The sequence below is a fragment of the Astatotilapia calliptera genome, chromosome 18 (assembly GCF_900246225.1).
Source record: "Astatotilapia calliptera chromosome 18, fAstCal1.2, whole genome shotgun sequence".
Taxonomy (NCBI): Eukaryota; Metazoa; Chordata; class Actinopteri; order Cichliformes; family Cichlidae; genus Astatotilapia; species Astatotilapia calliptera.
The window spans coordinates 16422195-16441622 of NC_039319.1; the positions used below are offsets into that span (position 1 = coordinate 16422195).

The 19428-nt window shown below is 42.7% G+C and overlaps 1 protein-coding gene across 12 annotated transcripts in view; it reads left to right on the forward strand.

Annotated features, from left to right (window-relative positions):
- The window catches only part of adgrl2b.1 (adhesion G protein-coupled receptor L2b, tandem duplicate 1), a 90824-nt gene that overhangs the window by 33739 nt on the left and 37657 nt on the right, over positions 1-19428 (forward strand). For 8 of the 12 annotated variants that reach the window (XM_026150952.1, XM_026150951.1, XM_026150946.1 and 5 more), the window contains 4 exons: positions 2892-3105; positions 8001-8110; positions 10352-10366; positions 11602-12402. In XM_026150952.1, the coding sequence (XP_026006737.1) occupies positions 2892-3105; positions 8001-8110; positions 10352-10366; positions 11602-12402 (1140 nt within the window). The remainder of the gene's footprint in view (positions 1-2891; positions 3106-8000; positions 8111-10351; positions 10367-11601; positions 12403-19428) is intronic. The other 4 variants (XM_026150947.1, XM_026150943.1, XM_026150949.1 and 1 more) reach the window with 1 other exon arrangement.

Genomic DNA, 19428 nt, shown 5'->3' on the forward strand with positions numbered 1-19428 from the left:
TAAGACTTCATGTCAACAAGGCCAGGAATAGAGATCACAGCCAATTATAGCCAAGTCAAAGTGGTTACCATGGCTAAACATAATTCAACTCTCTCAATAATTTTGCCATTTCAAGTTAATCTGAGGTACGGATACATTTGGAGCAGTCTGTTCTCTGCAGTGTTTGTGTTATGGATTTTTCCTGCAGTTTTCTCTACACCGTTTTTTTTTTCTTTTTTCTTTTTCCTGCAGCTGGTGCCCTTCTGTCGCAATCTTCAACTGCTGCAAAGTTGAACAGTCAAACAAAGCACAGAACGCGAGATGAAAAGCTTTTCATGCCTCCCTAAGACATTGACATTTGTGCACACAAACAGTCTTCCCCCTCCTCTCCAGAATCTCGCAAAAGTTGTTTAAACCGAGAAAATCAACACGAAAGGATACCGACACCCAGAAACCTCTTATTGCCACAAGGTTTTTCCTTCATAGCCGTGTTTAAATCCTAAGATCTTAAGCGAAACCCAATTAAGTCGACCGAAAATATTTTACTTTGAATTCGGCTCTGTTCTTCTTCCTACAGTACCAAAAAAAAATAAAAAAAATAAAAACCATTATATGTATTTTAACTTTTTTAGACAGATTTGTCATTACTTGCCCAATTACAAGTTGACAAGACGGTCATTAATGAGGCCGAGACTATCTACAGTTTGGAAAAGAAGCAATTTGTTCTTTAGGCCGCCAGTACGGTCTAGATACTCCCCCTAATTGATGTACTGTTAGCCTATAACCAGAGAAATCTATACAAGCGAGGGAGGAGGATGCCGCCGAGGCACAGGCCTAATCAATCGTTAGGCTTCTGTTGACAACAGCATGCTATCATGCCATAGCGGTCTGATAGATAGGCAGAGTAGTCAGTGGACAACCAGAGAAAGGAGGTTACAAAAGGCAGATGGCGTGTGCGTGCGTGTGTGTGTCCACGAGGGTGTTTCAGCCGAAAGACTCGTCTCCCTGCTTAGAATTTTAAAACCCAATGAAATGCATTCTTTCTGTCTGTCCTCTCTAGCTGCCGTGATAAACCCGTCACTCCTTCCATGAGGAATGGCAGGCAGACCGATCATTAGTCTTTGCAGCAAAGCCGACGACTTCTCTCTGTGTTTTATCATCCGCCATTCTGGACAGGTTTTCTGAAAGGTTTGGGTAATTGTAGTAGTTATTGGGAAAGATGGAGTGACCCCGCAGCCCTCCACTTATGGCTCGGCTACAATGACGTCTCCTAATGAGGTGATAAACAGTCCAGCTAAGCAGAATCTACTGGCCATTAGATAGATCATGGTATTATAATGAAATGTCTAGTGGCCGAATGCCAGAGAATTTATACCATTAGTTTCATATTTTGCTGTCCTGCTACCGCTTCTAGTGTGTGCAGGAGTTTTTCCTAATGCACAATGACTTTAACATTATATTCTCAACAGTGTGTGTTTCACAGATGTTATTTTTTTTGTCTGTTTGCTGGTGTGACATGTACAGAGTGACATAGAATATCATTATAACCGGGGCCAGGCACAGCGGGCTGGAATGGCTAGCAGACGTGTGTGTTGGGGTTTAAGGGTAGGAATTTCAAGCCCGAATCACTTCAGCTTTGAGCAGTTCAGACAATGCTAATTGCATCAGACCCTGACTGTCAAAAGTGTGAGGATAATTAGAGTGAGGGGGCAATGTGAACCCGGGGTGGTAAGTGTTAGTACATGACAATGCTCAGAAGCCAATGGGAGCATGGAAAAAGGTAACAGGCTGAAAGGAGGGCTAATTAGGAGAGAGCAGTGCAGAAAATACAAATGGTAGCTGCCCCCTCAGGGGCCCACCATTGCTGCAAACAACGGCGATTATTGGCAGTTCATGCAGCGCTCTGCTTGCACTTCTTAAATGGAACACATTTCCATGTTCTGCTTAGATTTTACCTAATTGTTTTCTCAAAATTGCAGACAGTTATGTTTTTTTTTTCTTCCTTTCTCTTTCTTTCGTTTTTTTTTTTTTTTTTTTGTAGTTCGGATCATTTTAACCCCACATAATGGATCTTTTTCTTTTGCTTTCTCCAGTTTTGTTCCCTCTCTCTTTGTAAATCATATCTGTGGCTCCACTCTATTCGTGATGCAGCAGTTTATTACTTAGGGGAAGAAAAAAAAGTTAGAAAACGAAATGCTGAGAAATAACCTGTCCCAGTGTAATTTGCTGAAAGGAGGCAGAGATTTGAATGAAATAGTTAATATTCCCCTTAAAGCAGAGCTATTTGGCTGCGCTCCATCTATAGATTTTTCCTCCTGTGTGGACTCCAGACTGTCCCCTGTTCGATTGCCGGCACTGTAAAATGGATTATATTACACTCCTTTCTGCTGGGATTTTTGCCCTTTTTCCTCTTCTTCTTCTTCTTCTTCTTCTTCTTCTTCACAGAGCAAGAAAAGCAAAAGAAACAAATGCTGGGGTGGAGGTCTCTAACGACCCTAAAACAAACTATTCTCTGTCCAGTTCAGTTTGGCTCTGCGGTGGTTGTTCTCTATAGGTGGAGACCTTCCGGATGCACTGTGGCCTTTGTATTTGCTCAAGAATTTATGAGGTTACCATTGGTCTCCAGTGATTCAAAATTTGATGTCTTAGCCAAAAGGCTTAGACCACAAAGCGATGGAGACATGAATTGTTTCGTCTTTCCCCGGTCCTATATCGCGTGTAATGGCCCTTCTGTTTAAAACTGTGGTAAACATTGGACTGCTGTTGCCTATTTATTTTGCGCCAGCGGATTTTTACTGCATGATGTGTGGTCTTATTGTATCAAGAGCAGTGATCCTTTTAACTCGTTCTTTTTTCCCCCCCCTGATTTAATGTGCTTCTTCTCTGTCTCCGTGCGTCTCACCCTCTGTCAGGGTTCAGCCGAGCTGCCTTGCCTTTCGGGCTGGTCCGGAGGGAGCTCTCATGTGAAGGATATGCAATTGATCTCCGCTGCCCGGGGAGTGATGTCATTATGATCGAGACGGCCAACTACGGCCGGACTGACGACAAGATCTGCGATGCTGACCCGTTCCAGATGGAGAACGTCCAGTGCTACCTCCCCGACGCCTACAAGATTATATCACAAAGGTAAAAAAAAAAAAAGACAAAACTCTGTCATGAAAGGGCGGATCTTATTTCACAAACACAACCAGGAGCTGAGGACTAAAAGTAAGGCTCTCGTTTTTTTGTTTTTTTTCCCGTTCCCCCTTCTCTCCGCGCCAGACATTCCCTCGCACAAAAGAACTGTTAAAATTATCGCCCCACTCGTGCAGCCACCTACATACCGGACAATTAATCGACATCTCACCCCTTGTTAAATGTAATTTGTTCGTCCATTGACGAGATTATGTAGGTGGCATTTTGAAATTTTCGAAAACTGGGGCGCACATTAATTCTTGACAGGCAGGAATTGACATCCGTGCTGCAGAGCTCTTCAAACCAGCTGCGCGTTGTTGCCTCTGTTTGAGTCATAATCAGCGTAGCTCAGAGAACTGCGAGTCACATGAACACCCTCTTAATTCCCTATCTGGAACATTGGGCTTGCTTTGTTCAAACACTTGTAGTGCATTGAAGTGGCTTTGCCTCAGGTAGTGAGCAATGCCCATCATCATGCCTTTTATCCTGGTTACCCTCTCACAGGATGCTGCCTCTCTGTCAAATGACATCACAGCAACACTTTAGCTCCACTGCTGCTTACCCCTAGAGGAGTGTGTGTTTTTAAAGGGCACTGGATGAACTATTCATAAATAGTAACCAGCACAGTTCATCTTCTAATGCACTGCTCTGTCTTTAACCTGCCCCCCCCCGTGCACTAGCTTCTGAGCATCATCGCCCACCATCTCAGACCTCTGGGATTTTTCCCTGCTTCGCTCTCTTCTGTATTTACTCCCATGAGGGATAGATCAAATCCAGCAATCTTATTCTGTCTTTCTAAATTTACAGCACCGCCTCAGTACGCTCACATAGTAACATGCTGCTGACAGTGTCCATGCCCCTCGGTTTGACTGCAACCTGCCACACTGTGCGCCACATCTGTTGACAAGTCAGACTCTCACTCGCCGAAGCTACACTTCAAACTTATCTCAATTGAAGATTCCCTGGAGGCAGTGTGCGAGTGAAGGCTTTGAGAAGAGTCTGCACCACAAGCCCTTAACCAGAATTATTCTAATGATTCAGATCAGAGGAAATGGGCTCCTGACCGTAATTAAAGTTGATGTGATAACTGGGGATGTTAAAGCAGTCACAAAGCTTTGGCAGACACTGATCAGCCCTCCTTCAGTCTGCAGGAAACCAGAACAAGAACAACTAAGACAACATTGACACAGACTCCCCTGCCAGAATCATCAAGATTAACAAAAGGCAATAGCTCCACGGACATAAACAAACATATTAAACAAGATTGGGGAGACAGAAACAGTGGGGAGCCTGCTGCACAGAGTGGCAGTTTTTGCCGGTTTGGAAATTGCGATAGAAAGTATTCATCAACCGCCTGTTTTTCCACAACAACAACAACAACAACAAAAAACCAACTAACAGGAATCAAATGGCTTGATTTTCAGCATCTACATCAAAGTGTTTTGTCAAGTGAAATGTTTTGTTGTTCACGCAAAAAAGTGTTTGGATGAAAGATGCATGAAGGAACTGATGGAACCTCAGGTTTGTAGGTCACTTTAATATTCAGGTGATCATCCCCTCAGAGATGTACTGTAAATGGACGGTATGTCTGACCTTTCTCTCTGTCTGCTCTTCTCCCTCCGTATCTCAGTTGGCCACCAGCACAAATGCAAAAATACGCCTGTTTTGCTGACTTCCATTACCTTATTTCAACGGCCGCCCATTCCGTGACCTGTTACAAAATGCCCGAATAAAACTTTTACCAGATCAAAGGTGCAGCGTTTTCATGCGAGACTTCAAGGACTTTCATTAGATTGTGCTCGGTGCAATAAAGATTGCATGCAGTGATTTCAGCTGCAGTTTAAAACAGAGGAAGACTGTCAGGATGCTTAGCAACAACACATCTGCTGTTCTCCAGAGCACTAGGACTAAAACTTAAAGCTGAATAAATGCCACAGTGGGTTCATTAGTATTTATATCCTTTACTTGAAGGTACACCGATCGATATTTTGTAGTTACAATGAATCAAGCGATAATGTGCAATGTGAAGGGTTTTCTCTTGTAACGATGAACCCTTCAGAGCATCGGCCCCCAACTCTCCAGTTATCCCTCCGTTCATCTTTTAACTCCTGGCTTTTGGTTTCCTGGACTGCACCAGACTCACTGCACGTCTCTGTCTGTAACCACAGGCTGTATATAAATGATGGAAGTAGCCACCATGATAGTGAAGTCCCATTATGAGGCTTTGAAATGAGCATCTTGGCCATCTTGACGTTCTTAGACCGGATCTGGATCTGACAGAGAAATCGACCATCCATTTATCTATTCATCCATTTTCTTAACCACTTATCCAATTCAGGGTCACGGCAGAGCTGCAGCCCATCCCAGCTACAGGGTACACCCTAGACAGTCCATCATGGCCTCATTAAGAGAGTGTTTTTACTGCGGTCATAAATCAAGCGAGCAGCGGGGTCATTTCAGTACAGTTTGACCTCTTTTTGCAACCAGGAATCACCCACTACTGACCGACCATTATCCAAAATGCAAGTTTACACGACAGCTACACTTTAGACAATGCTAAGGCACTTCCATTTTTATATACAGTCTGCATCTCCAACAAACGACTCAGTGAAACACACAAGTCCTCAGCTGGAGACCCATATAATTATAGCTGCAGGTAACAGAGACCAAAACAGCACTTAAAGGACACCAAATGATCTCTAATGTTTCAGCGCTTTGTGTAGTTAGGCAGGCGTTTCTGTATTTTTCTACCCTTATTTGACCAAAAAGTGGGGAAAAAAACAAAAAGTGGCACCCACGCTACAGCTTTTAAGAGCAGATCGCTTTTCATTTAGAAACTCCTGCTTGTGTTTGGGTAATAAGTAGGTAGATTTTCTTACTTACTGACCCAGAAATAATGTCCACTGATTGCTGCTTTTGAGCTCTCTTAAGACCAGGAGTGCTCACCAAAAAGTGAATGCCAGCCCAAGGTTTACTCGTCTTTTACTGTTTTGCTTTGTTTTTTTTGTTTTTTTTAAATCACTTTGCATTCTCTGCCTCCTCCGACAGCTGCACTCCTGTTTCCTTTGCCAGGTAGGGTTTCCAGCATCCGCTAATTCAGCTACCCGGGGAAAGTTCCTGATATTTGTGGAAAAATAAAAAGTGCTGTCCTGTTTCTGTTTTGGTTGTGCAGTCAAGCCTTTATTTCCTCTGGAAGATTTTGTACCACGTGGCAGACAGAACTCATCAAAGTGACTGTGCACGTAATGATAAGTTGTAATGATAAGCCCAACGCATGCAAGCATTGAAAATAAATGACTCACTGAAAAATGCTCACTTTCAAGGAATATGTTACTCTGCTGTGAATGTTTTTAGTGACTTGATATTGGTTACTCATCTATAGGCAACACCTAAATACGGTAGTTTTATCTCTCTGATATACTCTTGTAAATCCTCTGAAAATAAGTACAAGCACAAAATGAATTACACAAGCAATTTACAAATACCTGCAACCATATTACTTGATTAAATATACCCTCTATCACCGGGGCTGTCGTCGGTCCGGCTCATAAACTCATAACGTAGAAGTAGATCAAATATGTTGGGGTGCATTTTAATCAAGTGTGTTGTTCTTATCTGCCGTCAGTCAGTTCACATTTTGATGCAGTGACCCTTCTCCTTTGCAGCAGCCCTCTTGAGCATTCACTGCAGTGAAGCCACAAAAGCACCTCTCCTAAGTGCAGCTGGCAGCGTTAGTGTCAGTGATGTTGAAACCGTGGCCGATGATGCCGATGCTATTTGTTAACTCCTTAATGGGAGCCCCCACCCCCACACCGTATAACGTTTATAATCCATTAGTTTGAAGAAAATGGCTCTTGTTGTTAAGATGCATGCTCTGTCTCTTAATGCACACACATTTACCTTTACGTTCATTAATTCGACCAGAGCCAAAAAGTGCACTGTCATGGTTTCGTGTGGTTGCCGTGCAGCACGACTCCCATTTGCAGCGACAGGAAGCTTCTCGAATGACTAATGGTTCTTTGTCCGGTCTTCAAATGTACGTCCAACTTGAATTTGTGCTTCAGACCTTCTGAAAAATTTATCTGAGGCTTGCAAATTGCTTAATGTCCTATTTTGGTGCCATTTTCTGTCTTTCTTTCTTTCTGTCTTGCTTTTTTCTGGCTCGCCTCTGTCACTGGTGACATTCTCAATCCCTCCATCTCAGCAGAGCTTGATTGAAGTGGAGCCAATTTCAGCCTATGCAGTATTTAAACAAACTCAATCCACTGCTGTTCTTTTCCTTCCCCACCTCCCCTCCTTTTCTTCTGATTTACTCGAACTTTTTCAGCACCCAGAAACATCTGCTAACATGCACGCATACCGTCTCTGCAATCCGCACGTCAGACTCTGACTTAGGGACACCATTTCACACTGCAAGGCCTCTCATCGAAATGACGCTCTCGTGCCATGCAGAGGAGCTGCTGTTGCACTAGAGGCCAGCCATTCATGTCCACTGCATGTCACCGCCACCTGTCGCGTGTGTCTTAATGAATGTCTTCTCTTTCAATAGCGGTGCGAAGACTAATTCCCAACATGCCTTTAGCAGCTCTTTCGCTCTGTCGTTCATCACATCATGCTCATTTACTCTTCCTTAATGTTTTCATTCCTCTCTCTCTGTTTGCAAAGGTTTAAACTTGAGTGCATTTGTGACAGCTCCGGCTGGGATTTGATCAATTACAGTGTAGCTGTAACGATGAACTTTCTCCCCCCTCCCGGCCTCATCTTTGTTATTAATGTTATCTTTGAGGAGTGCTCTTGCTGTGGGTAGTCATGATGAAATCTCTGGTCAATCTTTTTTTCTTCTTTAGGTGCAACAACCGTACGCAGTGCGTGGTTGTCACTGGCTCTGATGTCTTTCCCGATCCATGCCCTGGCACCTACAAGTACTTAGAGGTCCAGTATGAGTGTGTTCCATATAGTAAGTACCGCTATCCAAATCTCATACTGAAATCTTACTGTGTGCAATTGAAAATGGTGTGATGTAACCGCTGTGTCTCATCATTTGCAAGTATTTTGCAGTTCGCCCTTACGGACGGTGCTCCCGCTGATGTATTTGAAACGGGATTGTAGCATTAATGACGCTAAGTTATGTTGAAATATGAAGTGTTTTGGTCATTTAAAGCTCCAGTTCACCCCAATAATGAAAACAAAAATCGAAATTACATTTAATGGAATCCACCCATGCAGGCCGTTTTAGACGTTTAAATCACCTTATTTGACATCCGTTTGACCCTAATTCTGGCTCTGGTTCCAAATAACTGGATTAATTAAAGGCTTCTTTTTTTTTTTGTAATGACCATCCTGCCTTAGTCTTATTCGGGAAACATTCAAGAAGCTTTATTCCTGTTTTCACTTGACCCTGCCTGATAAAATAGCAACTCTCACTGCTGGCAGTTTGGTTAATGTTAAGTTTGCAAGAGCAAAAATGTCTTTTATGAAGCTGAGGTCCACCAGGCGTTCTCTGACAGGGTCAAACAAAATGTTACACGCAACGCACAAAAAGCAGATTTGAGTCTGGTTTCGGATCCATATATAAAGCCCCATCCCTGTCTGCAGCGGTGATGTATTTGTGCAGCACGCGGGACTGAAAAGTCGTAATTAAAGTATTTCAATAGCAAAATCTCTTTCAGGAGCAGAATTGCTGTTTGTCTGGATAAACCGCAGCGCTTACTGTCAAGAGTTATCACTGGAACTACTTTCCACTGAACAAACAGCCGTAGTAAAAGGTTCCCCCCCCCCCTTTTTTTCCCCTTTTGTAAAACTGTCTCTTTTGTATTTGGCTTCTAGCAGAAATTTCAGCACTTTTCACGAGCAAAACAAAACACCTACAAAAAAAAAGAAAATAAAATCCCAAAACTATCTGCATGAGGCGATACCATTAGGAGTGTGGAAGAAAATATGTTTACTGGTAATTTCGTTGAGCTGACCTTCCACCGGTCTTAACTTGAGATTTATTGTCTTTCGCCGAGATGTTACAAATAATTGGGTACACTGGTTTTTGCTTTTGTTTTGTTTTTTGCATTCATACAGTGTGTTCAGTCATTTAATTTGAGAACACATTGAATAAGAGGCAGATTAAAAATTAAAATGAATGTGCATCTGCTCTTAGATTAAACCAGAACTCATGTATTCAGCTGTGAAGTGTCTCTAGTATTCCATTATGAAAGTGGCTTAATCAAATCGCTTGAGAGTTGGTTGGTTTGTTTCTGGTGTCTAGTTTAACTAAATCTACCTTAAGAGTGTTATAGACTAGTTTATAAAAAGTTAGTCCAGGCTTCATTTAAATCCTTCGTATTTAAATTGATGAAATGTAAACATATTCAGAAATATTCACTCTTTTTTTTTCTTCTTCTTTCAAACAGACCTCCCTTTCACCTCCTGTCTAATCCCCCCGACTAACCTCTTTGCTCTTGATTTTTTTTTCTCCTTCCTTTCAACGTTCGATCTCTCACATATTGTCTCCAGCCTCCCCCCACCCCATTCCTCTGCCCCAGTATATGCAGCTTCGACAGCCCACTAAAGAAACTCCATATTAGGCCGAATATCCATCAGTCATCTCATGTGCTGTTGCTCTCTTTGGCTCATTTGAGAGTTTGGTCTGTAACATTAGCACCGTGTCATGTTTTACGTGTGTGGGCGAGCGAGTTTGGAAGCGAGTTTTGATTTGTGTTTATAAAGTTTGAACAAATTCCACCCGCAGTCAATACAAGCCAAAAATAATTACTGTGCTGTTTCTCTAAGAATGTTATCCATCTAAATATGAGCCGAACTTTGAGATTTCTATTCTCCTGCCACTTAGGGGGAAGCATTTTTAGAGGGATTTGCTCTGCTTTTGCAGTGGCCAGTGCATTATTTTGTTGGCAGACAAAGACGACGAAAACGAAACGTTTAATGCACTGGAAAACACGGCGCGTAGCTCGTCTCTGGTCATATAACTTGTCTGTTTTTATATCCTAGGGACGAGAGGCCGTTTTCACTAACAAACATCCTTGTTTTCTTTCCCTCCTCCAGCTCTTCCTCCCTAAGCAGCGCTGCAGTTCATCTCATGGTCATTCCCTCAGACTAATTCTTCTCTTTGTACCTGGTAGTTGACTCATGATAACCTTTCTCTCCCTTTTTCGCACTCTTTTTTTGCTTTCTTTTCCAATGCCTGAAATAGAAGTGGAGCAAAAAGGTAAATGAGTGGTCTGGTCCTTCCCTCCCCCTCCTTTGGCTCCTTGTTCTGTGGTGTTGAGTACAGCTCCCCCTTCACGTCTTCCCCCCCTCCTCTCCTGATTGCCTCTCCTGTCAAATGCTAAACCCATAGGAGGATTGTTTGCACCCACGGAGTCCAAATGGACACAATTTCAAATGACATCCGCGGTCATTAAACGTAGTTTTTCCCTGACAGTGTGACAGAAATCACCAACTGTCCGGTGTCGATTTGTTCCAGAACCCTGAAGAATCACTAGTTGTGTGTATATATTCTTATTTGGCTCAGTCGTAGTTTGCTTGGCCCAACTTCTGCTGCACCCATAGCACGTGATGTGAAATAGCAGTGATGGCTGAGTGAGATTGGCACAGGCTGAACAAAAAGTTTGAAGAAAAAAACCCAAACAGCGATTCACTGTGTTCCCTTTGTTTTTTGCTTTTTTAAAATCCAGAACCAATTAATTTAAAAGCAGCTAAACGGGAACCTTGCCATGGCCTCCCTCACCCATCAGTGGTTACTCTGTCTTTTTGCCACAGAAGTAGTGAAAATCCTTTACCACTGTTGCCTCCCCCCTCCCCTCCAACCTCCACTTTCATTTTTTACCTTCTGCTTTGCTGCCGCCACCACCACCATTAACAACCTGTTGTTCACTCCTATCGAAAGACGTGAAGCCCGTTACCCCTTATCATTTCGGTTTATGACCTCAGTCATGTGAGTATGCATGTGCAGTGTGTCCATATACCCAGCTGTTCGTGTGCCATTTGACATCACAACAGACTGGTATTTTTCGAAACAAGTTCCAATCGAAACACTGTGAACCCTACTTCTTATTTCCATTTCCCACGTCTTTCGTTTGCAGGATTTTTCCTTTTTCTTTGTGTTCTCATTTTTGTTTTGTTTTGTCCCCGTTAGGATGTATCAGCAGACCCCTGAGATGCAAGTTCTCTCAACCACACGTTTCTCATTGTGAACAATCGCTGTTGATACATGCATTTGTTTTCTTTTCTTTTTTTCCCTGCTCATTAGCGGTAGTACAAAAGCACTAGTTTAAAGATTCCTCCAAAATCACAGTCCCTGATCTTTTTTGTCCTGCACTCAAGTCGCACAGCAGCGAGAATGATGCCTGTCAAATAATACTGTTTTTTTTTTTTTTTTTCTTTTCTCAAAAGTATATAAATTCTTGCCTTATTTTGTTTCACTCTCTTCTCTGTCACTAGTTTTCATTTGTCCCGGGACTCTGAAGAGTATCGGCGCCGCCACCTTCCTGTTTGAAGGCGAGCAGCAGGCCGGCTCGTGGTGCAAAGACCCGCTGCAGGCCGGAGACAAAATTTTCTTCATGCCCTGGACGCCATACCGCACTGACACCCTCATCGAATACGCCTCTCTGGAGGATTTAAAAAATGGTCGCCAGACGACCACCTATAAACTGCCGCACCGTGTCGACGGGACGGGCTTCGTCGCTTATGACGGCGCCATCTTCTTTAACAAGGAGCGCACGCGCAACATTGTCAAGTTCGACCTGCGCACGCGCATCAAAAGCGGCGAGGCCATCGTTAACAATGCCAACTACCACGACACCTCTCCCTACCGCTGGGGTGGCAAGACCGACATTGACCTCGCAGTAGACGAGCGGGGCTTGTGGGTAATCTACGCCACAGAGCAGAACAATGGCCGCATAGTGGTGAGCCAGCTCAACCCTTACACGCTCCGCTTCGAAGCCACCTGGGAGACGGCTTACGACAAACGCTCTGCCTCCAACGCCTTCATGGTATGCGGCGTGCTGCACGTAGTACGCTCCACCTATGAGGAGAACGAGAGCGAGGCGAGCCGGAGCCAAATCGATTACATCTACAACACCAAGCTGAGCCAGGGCGAGTACACAGACATCCTGTTCCCCAACCAGTACCAGTACATCACCGCTGTGGATTACAACCCCAGGGACAACCAGCTGTACGTGTGGAATAACTTTTACATCCTGCGCTACGACCTGGATTTCGGGCCGCCGGATCCCGCCGAAGGTGAGAGCTGCTTCATTGTTGTTTAGTCTTTGTCTAATTCTTCTATTGTTTGGCTGCAGTGTGGGATGTCACAGATGGCTGCCTTTTAATTTTGGATGCAAGTCAGGTGTGATATATAAAAAAAAAAAAGCGTTGCATTAGTCTTGGGGAAAGGGCTCATTTGCAGACAGAAATTACACATTCACCTTGGAATGAGGGATAGCTCCCAGTGGGGCTTGCATCGCAACCAAAAAAACAGCTCCTTTATTACCATGAGGCAAGCCGAGGCACTCCTTCCAGCTGAAGTTTGGACCCTATCAAATTCTTTAATCTCGGGCCTTATCCAAAACCATTATGAACACGGCCCTCCTGAACTCGCCTCTATTGCTGGGAATATGCTTGAGAGGTATTGTGCACAATACGACACAGGTTATCCTCTCCCTCTTTACCTCGGGTTTTCAATTTGTTGCCATGGTTACCTCATCAACTTCACAGAGGCCATTTTTGCAACAGATCAGAAGATAATCGCTACCCTATTGTGGGATAATATTTTTAAAAATCGCCAGACTGAGGTGTGGGAGACTTATGTACCACTCGGTGAATCACGAGCAGGAGAGTGGCTGGAAAGCGATTACGCCGAAGAATCTCGTCTCGGGGGCTGTGGGGTGGGGAGGGGGGGGGCTTAAATTAATCTGTGAAGTGCTGAGAGGCGACATACGTGTCACCACACTGCGGCCTTACATCCAGCTGATAATGGGTTTAATTGCCTGACTGCTGCCATCTTATCCCATAAAGCTCGGCTTCTCTAAGTCTTCTGTATGAAGTGTGGAAAACAAGAATCTTGACCTGACTCGACGATACGTTAGAAGCTCAGGTTGCCCTCAGGCAGTGGTCCGGATTAGGTTATGATTTTTTAACTTCTGGATATTCGGGAGGGGCTACGCACAGCGGTGGGGGAAATCTGATTCCTGACCTGAGCTGTTGAAAAGTGGCGAGGGGGGTAGGGTGGGGGCGGTTTGCCGCTGACGTCTCAATGGAGGCTGTGTGCTCCTGAACTCTGGCCTCTTGTCAACACGTCTGTTTGTTTTCCCGCTGTTCCCTGGAATCTCCCCCGGCATGATAACTCGACACCCAAGGGAGGCTCCGGGTTTGTGTCTGAGTCGCGGAACAACCAAAGCCTCAATTAAGAGTATGTTGGAGAAGATATGAAAAATACTCCCAACTTTAATGAGTTCGTCATGCATGCAAACTGCCTGCTCAACTCCTCACGTCCTGATGTATGTAAATGTAATTAACAACTGAATTATCATAATTACCCTCCTTGTCTCAAAAGGAGTCTTGGGGAGAGGAGAAAAGTGGCCATCACAGAGCATTTTCAATGAAGGGCCTAATGTGCTCCCTCAGCTACTGCAATGGCTCGGTAAACATAAATGCCACTGAAGCCTGGTGTTGCCACTTGCTGCAGCAACAGTGCATTTAATCAAGAAACCCCAAAGAACATAGCTGTTGATTTCACTCATTATTCGAAGTGCGGGCTTCCTGCCACTGTTCCGTTGTTGGGATCCAATCAGAAATGTGTCTTTGCAGCAGAACTTGTCAGTGTGGTTCATTAAGTGCGCCTTATGAGAACATTATGAAATGTTGCGAGCTCGAGTAGGAGAGAGGAGGCATCTGTAGATGCCAAGGCCAGCAGCAGCAGCATGCCAGATCCCGTGAATGGCACTTGAAAATAATTGGTTCTTGTTTATTAGGTTTTTTTCAGATTTACACCTTTAACTTCTTTACTGTGTAGCTATTAGGATTTATTGCTGCCCATGATATGCCGTTGAATTAAACAACCTATTCTGCAGGGTAATCTAATGGTGCTGAAATAATGTCTCTCTCTCTCTCTCTGAAACTGTGGGGCACTTGAGGCGTAAAGGAAATTAATTGTGCCCATTAAGATTCATCGACCACAGAGTGAAGTTACCTCGAACACCAAACCCAATGTATCTCTCTCCTTTTTAGAGCTCGTGTAATACAATGAACGTCGGTGTCCTTTTCTGTCAGAAGCATCAACCTTGGCCGTAGTGCTCATCCTACAGAGGCGCTGAAACGCTAGCAGGATTAGGGGTTTATATTAAGTTGTTTTTTTTTGTTTTTTTTAGCAAACTGATCAAAGCAGAAAATAATTGACCTTAGCAACTTGTCTATATTTCCTTTACCTTGTGTTGGTAACAGTGCAGGTTTCTTAATTCGGGCCCTGGGTTGAGGTGATTAGCTCGGATCATTCCCCAAATCGATCGCTCTCGCCTATTGCTCTAAATAATTTGCGCAAGTTTAGAGGAAACTTCTATGCTCTGCTAATGCGTTGAGAACACGAAAAGCTCTGGTCAATATCTGGAGAGTCTACCTTCTCAGTGCCCGTAGTTACAGAACCAAGAGGGACAGCGGTAATGTATTCTCTGTGATGTGCAGAGACATTAGCGGATTTCAGTCCGAACAGCTCAGAAGTCAATCAAAAGGACCAGTAATTGCAGAAAGCTTTTCATGCGAACAAGGAGAGAAAACAGAAAATTAATTTGTCTTTTAGGTAGCATCGATTTGAGGTCTTAAAGACAAGAGGCATAAAATTATTGGCTTTATCCGAAACGCTTAGCTCCTTGGAATAGCATGGTAGCAGTGAGCAATAAGTGGGCTCTCTGCTAAATTACAAAACAATTATTATCATATCCTGCATGCGGCGCATATCTGTCGGCTAAATCCAGCTGTGCGCCATGCTGCACTTTGGTTTGCTTTCATATCTCAGAACGACGCCTCCAGGTGTGCCTTCAAGACGGAGGACATTTATAGATGTGTCATGCACTAAGCCTGTGTTCCACCCTCTGATGCATGATGTTTGGCAACAGAAATAGGGGCTCCAGAGAATGAGTCGGGGATTTGGAACAGCTCTAATTGTTCTGCTTGGTGGATTATGACAGGAAAACTTTTTTCAGTGGACCTTATAGGCCTATATGACAGAGGGTTTTGGGGTGTTTTGCTCAGAGTGTATTTCTGTCTGCGCATATATCTTCCTGTCTGCATGCATGTGTCTGTATTGTGAGCCGCTCTGCCATCCTTCTGACTCAGAGACTGTCAGGTTGTGACTGTGCTATGTCTGCTGCTCCACAGTATTCAGTTTCAGGCCTCATAAATTACCCCACACAGACATAGGATATGTCGGGCAGAGCCTTTTTCTGTCTTCTGCTCTTTAAAGAATAAGTGTCAATAAAGCAGTCAGCCCTGCAACAATTTCATAATAACTCCACTTTTTGTACTTTTAGGAGGAATAATGACATGAACTTTGGCATCGGATCAGAAAGTACACATGGATTGTTTTGCGGTTTTTTTTGTACCCTGCATGCCAAGCTCAAGTCACGAAAGCTTGAATCAGGCAGAAGAGCATTAGTGCATATAAACAGCCTAATGCAAAATTCATGACTTCTGGGATTTGTTTCTGTCATTAATTACCAGCAGTGGCTTTAGGTAAAGAGGCAAAAAACCAACTGTAGCTTCTGCGTGGCTCTTTTCCTCCCCCTCGCTGTGGAGTCAGGCCAATCAAACCACACATGGATACACGAGGACCCCCACATGGAGTCACGGTGGGCTAAGCTACCAGCTGCTGGCTGCAGTCTTATTTTTACCCATCAGACTGTACATTATTTACCGTGCTTCCTTCTTCCATTCATTACAAATCTATCAACTCGTATAGCTCCGAAAAGGAATCCTGGTAATGCAAAGATGATTTCTAACCGATGGCAATGATTTCCTTTCAGCTGTGTGGGTCTGTTTGTTCGTCTACTGTGAGGATTAGCCTTGTAAGTGATTCAGCTTCAAAACTGAAAGCAATTAAAACAGCTTGATTTGACTGCAGCTGTCATTGCTTTTCCCTTAATAGCAAGTATTAGGCAGCTTATGATGCATTTATTCTGGTGTCTATCTGGACAGGTACATAGTTTTTACTGCTCTCGCTCGATGTGTGTAATTTGATATGGAAAAAAAAAACAAAAACCCAAAAACACGCTGTTTTAGTACAGCCGTGTCAGCTATAAAAGCAAGGACAAACGGAGTGTCTAGACCTCTGATCATCTGATTATGGTTTAATATTTTTTGTCATCTTCCTCTCGGATACGTAAATGACTCTGGGGGGCTATAAAGTGATAAAACTAATTCTGTTCCATCTCCAGTGTCTTGATGGATGATCTTGCATAATGGTTTTCCTTCCTTTTAGCTCTGTTTTAATTTACACACTCTGTTTTGACACTGGTGACAGTCATTTTTCAAGCATTCAATCTCAAACTCTTCCATTATTTACAAGAGGTATTATTCACCATATGTCAACAGTATGCCTTTGGTGTCAGATTGCCCATAAAGAGCGACTTCGCTGCCTCTCGAGAGAAATGGTAGCTAATTGGTGCAGCCCTCTCTTGGTTGAGTGCTATCAGAGGACACAGGGCTCTTACTGGAGGGGAATTTGCTCTTTGCAATCAAAGGAAAATTGTAGCGAGCATGGTGCACAGACATCAAAATAACCCCTCAGATGCATCGACATCTGATAAGCACATTACTGGATGTACTACTGAATAGATATTTGATGTTCTTGGTGTTATTCTCAGTCACATTGTGATATGAAACCCAAGACATGATGACTATAAGCAGCTACAAAGATGGTATCACGTCTTTGATTAGAATAAAAATCGCTCTTGACATCAGAGTACCACTCCTAATTACAGTGATACGAGTCCATGACTCTCCCTGACAGTCTCTTACAAGAGACAATGACCATCTAATAGTAAATGATGTATATGATCTAATAGTATGAAAAATATTTAGGGATGCCGGCTGCTATAGAGCTGTCGAAATTTGCACCCTGTTCCTGGATAATCAATTTAAAATGCACATGAACATAAACGAATATGACGACCCACAAACTCTGAATCCTTTTTTATAATTTCTCAACGTTACAGATGTGATGATCTTCTCTTTTTTTAAAAACCTTGGGCATTTTTCTTTTATATTAGGGAAGCTATAAGCAATTTAATCACTAATAAGAATAATCAAGTTACAGCTCTGTGTTGGAATACTGAACTGGGAATGCTTTATTGTTATGCGAGGGTTTTGACTCATATATTTGAAATGGCATTGTGTGATGAGTCATATAATCAATTAAGTGATTAACAGAAATAAGTCTGAAGCACTTATTATTAAATATTCATGACTAAATGAGTATTTGTATTGAATTTTTGCACATTTAAATCTCAGCTAGTCTGCTTCAGACTGTGTTGGAGCTAATTGATTGTGTTTGATTTGTTACAAAATCTGATTGGCATTAATTTAAAAAAAGCTATGTTAAAATATGGTAAAAATGCTAAAATAAAATAGTATTAAATAAATAATTGAGCTGTTTTGGTTCACGATGTGAATACGTAAAAGCATCGGAGCCATCAGTTTGAATACATAACATTTAATCACATCTTAAAGCTTAACCATTGCTTAAAATAATCGTTGACAGATTAATTCTGTCAATGATTTTCTCCTAACCTCATCATGGTTTTTCCTTTTCTTTTTTTTTTTGCTGCAGATCTAAATTGATTAAATCATACAATTGAAAACAAACAACGTTTATGAAAATGGAAAACAAACAGAATATAAATACCGAAAAGCAAACTAAATAGTTCTCAGTACAGGGTAATAAGTTTGGTGCTTTGGTCTCTTGAGTTGGAGAAACAGCGTCTCAGGAGCAGGTTAATCAGGTGAAGCAAGCATGCTGTTACAGCCAGATGCATATTAGAGCTTATATCAGCCTGTGGAAAAGCACAAGTTTGCTCAGGTATGGAGAGGTTTAATATTCTGAAACCTAATTACACTTGCCCTTGTATTGCATTATATGCGTATATTGAATCAACCAAGTCAGCCTATGAATCATCTCACTTCTCCTGAGTCAATAAAAAATCCTCATCTGCAATATATAATATATTTGAAACACCATTTTTTTTGTTTTGTTTTGTTGTTGTTTTTTCTGTAGCATTGTTTTTTATTATCTGATAGCCTCAAAGTTATTTATCTGTAAAGGAATAAATAAAAGTTTGTTTAATGCATCTTCCCAAAAGGTAGAGAGAGGGGGGGGGAAATCGGATGTCTGTCCACTTTTCTTTTTGATTGCTTTGGTATGTTTTGGCCGTCATTTTTTTAGCTTATTCTGCACATTGTCCTGATAACTGAAGGCTATGCTAACTGCTAACTGCACCTTAGCTGATGGTTGTGCATGTGCAGGTGTCAAACACACCAGGACCAAATGAGTCTAAGGTAATTACCCAGAGCTCCTGTCTGGAGGAAAGGTCATTGAGAGAATTGTCACAATTCCGGCACAAATGAGTAACACCCCACTCCACCCACTGTCACACTAATGCTTTTCTCCACTCCCTGCATCACCACATATAACTTATTTAATATATTTAAATATTTTTTTTGTCCAGTGAAAACGTACATATTCACCTGACTGGCTGATTAAAGTGGAGACAGTCACCATTCTCAGGAAATGGAGAAATGTGTCTGATGATGGACTGTCAGACAGGATGATATTGCGTTTTCCCATCAGCTCCCAGGGAAACTGAAGACAACCCTATGGTGCCTTTCACAGCGGCAGACCTCATTTTGGGAATCTGCTTTTATCTCAAAATACAATCAAGTGGTTGTGGGCAGAAATGTATGATCATTCATGCAGGAGACAAGTAGCCCAGTATATACACGTAGACCTGTGCACATACACACAATGTGTTTTCCTTTTATTCTTATTGGCTATTCATACTGTATAAAATTTATAGATTTCCCATTTCTGAACCCATTTCCCAGTTATCTCCAGGCTCTGTGCAGCAGATATCCATCTGTGTGCACACAGTGGTTTTAAACAGAGACACACCTGACTAATCGAGCAAACACAAGCACACGTGCACACGTGCACATTCACGCAAAGATTTGCTTCGCAGGGTAACCGTGGACTGAATACAGTGGAATCGCATTATTGCTGAT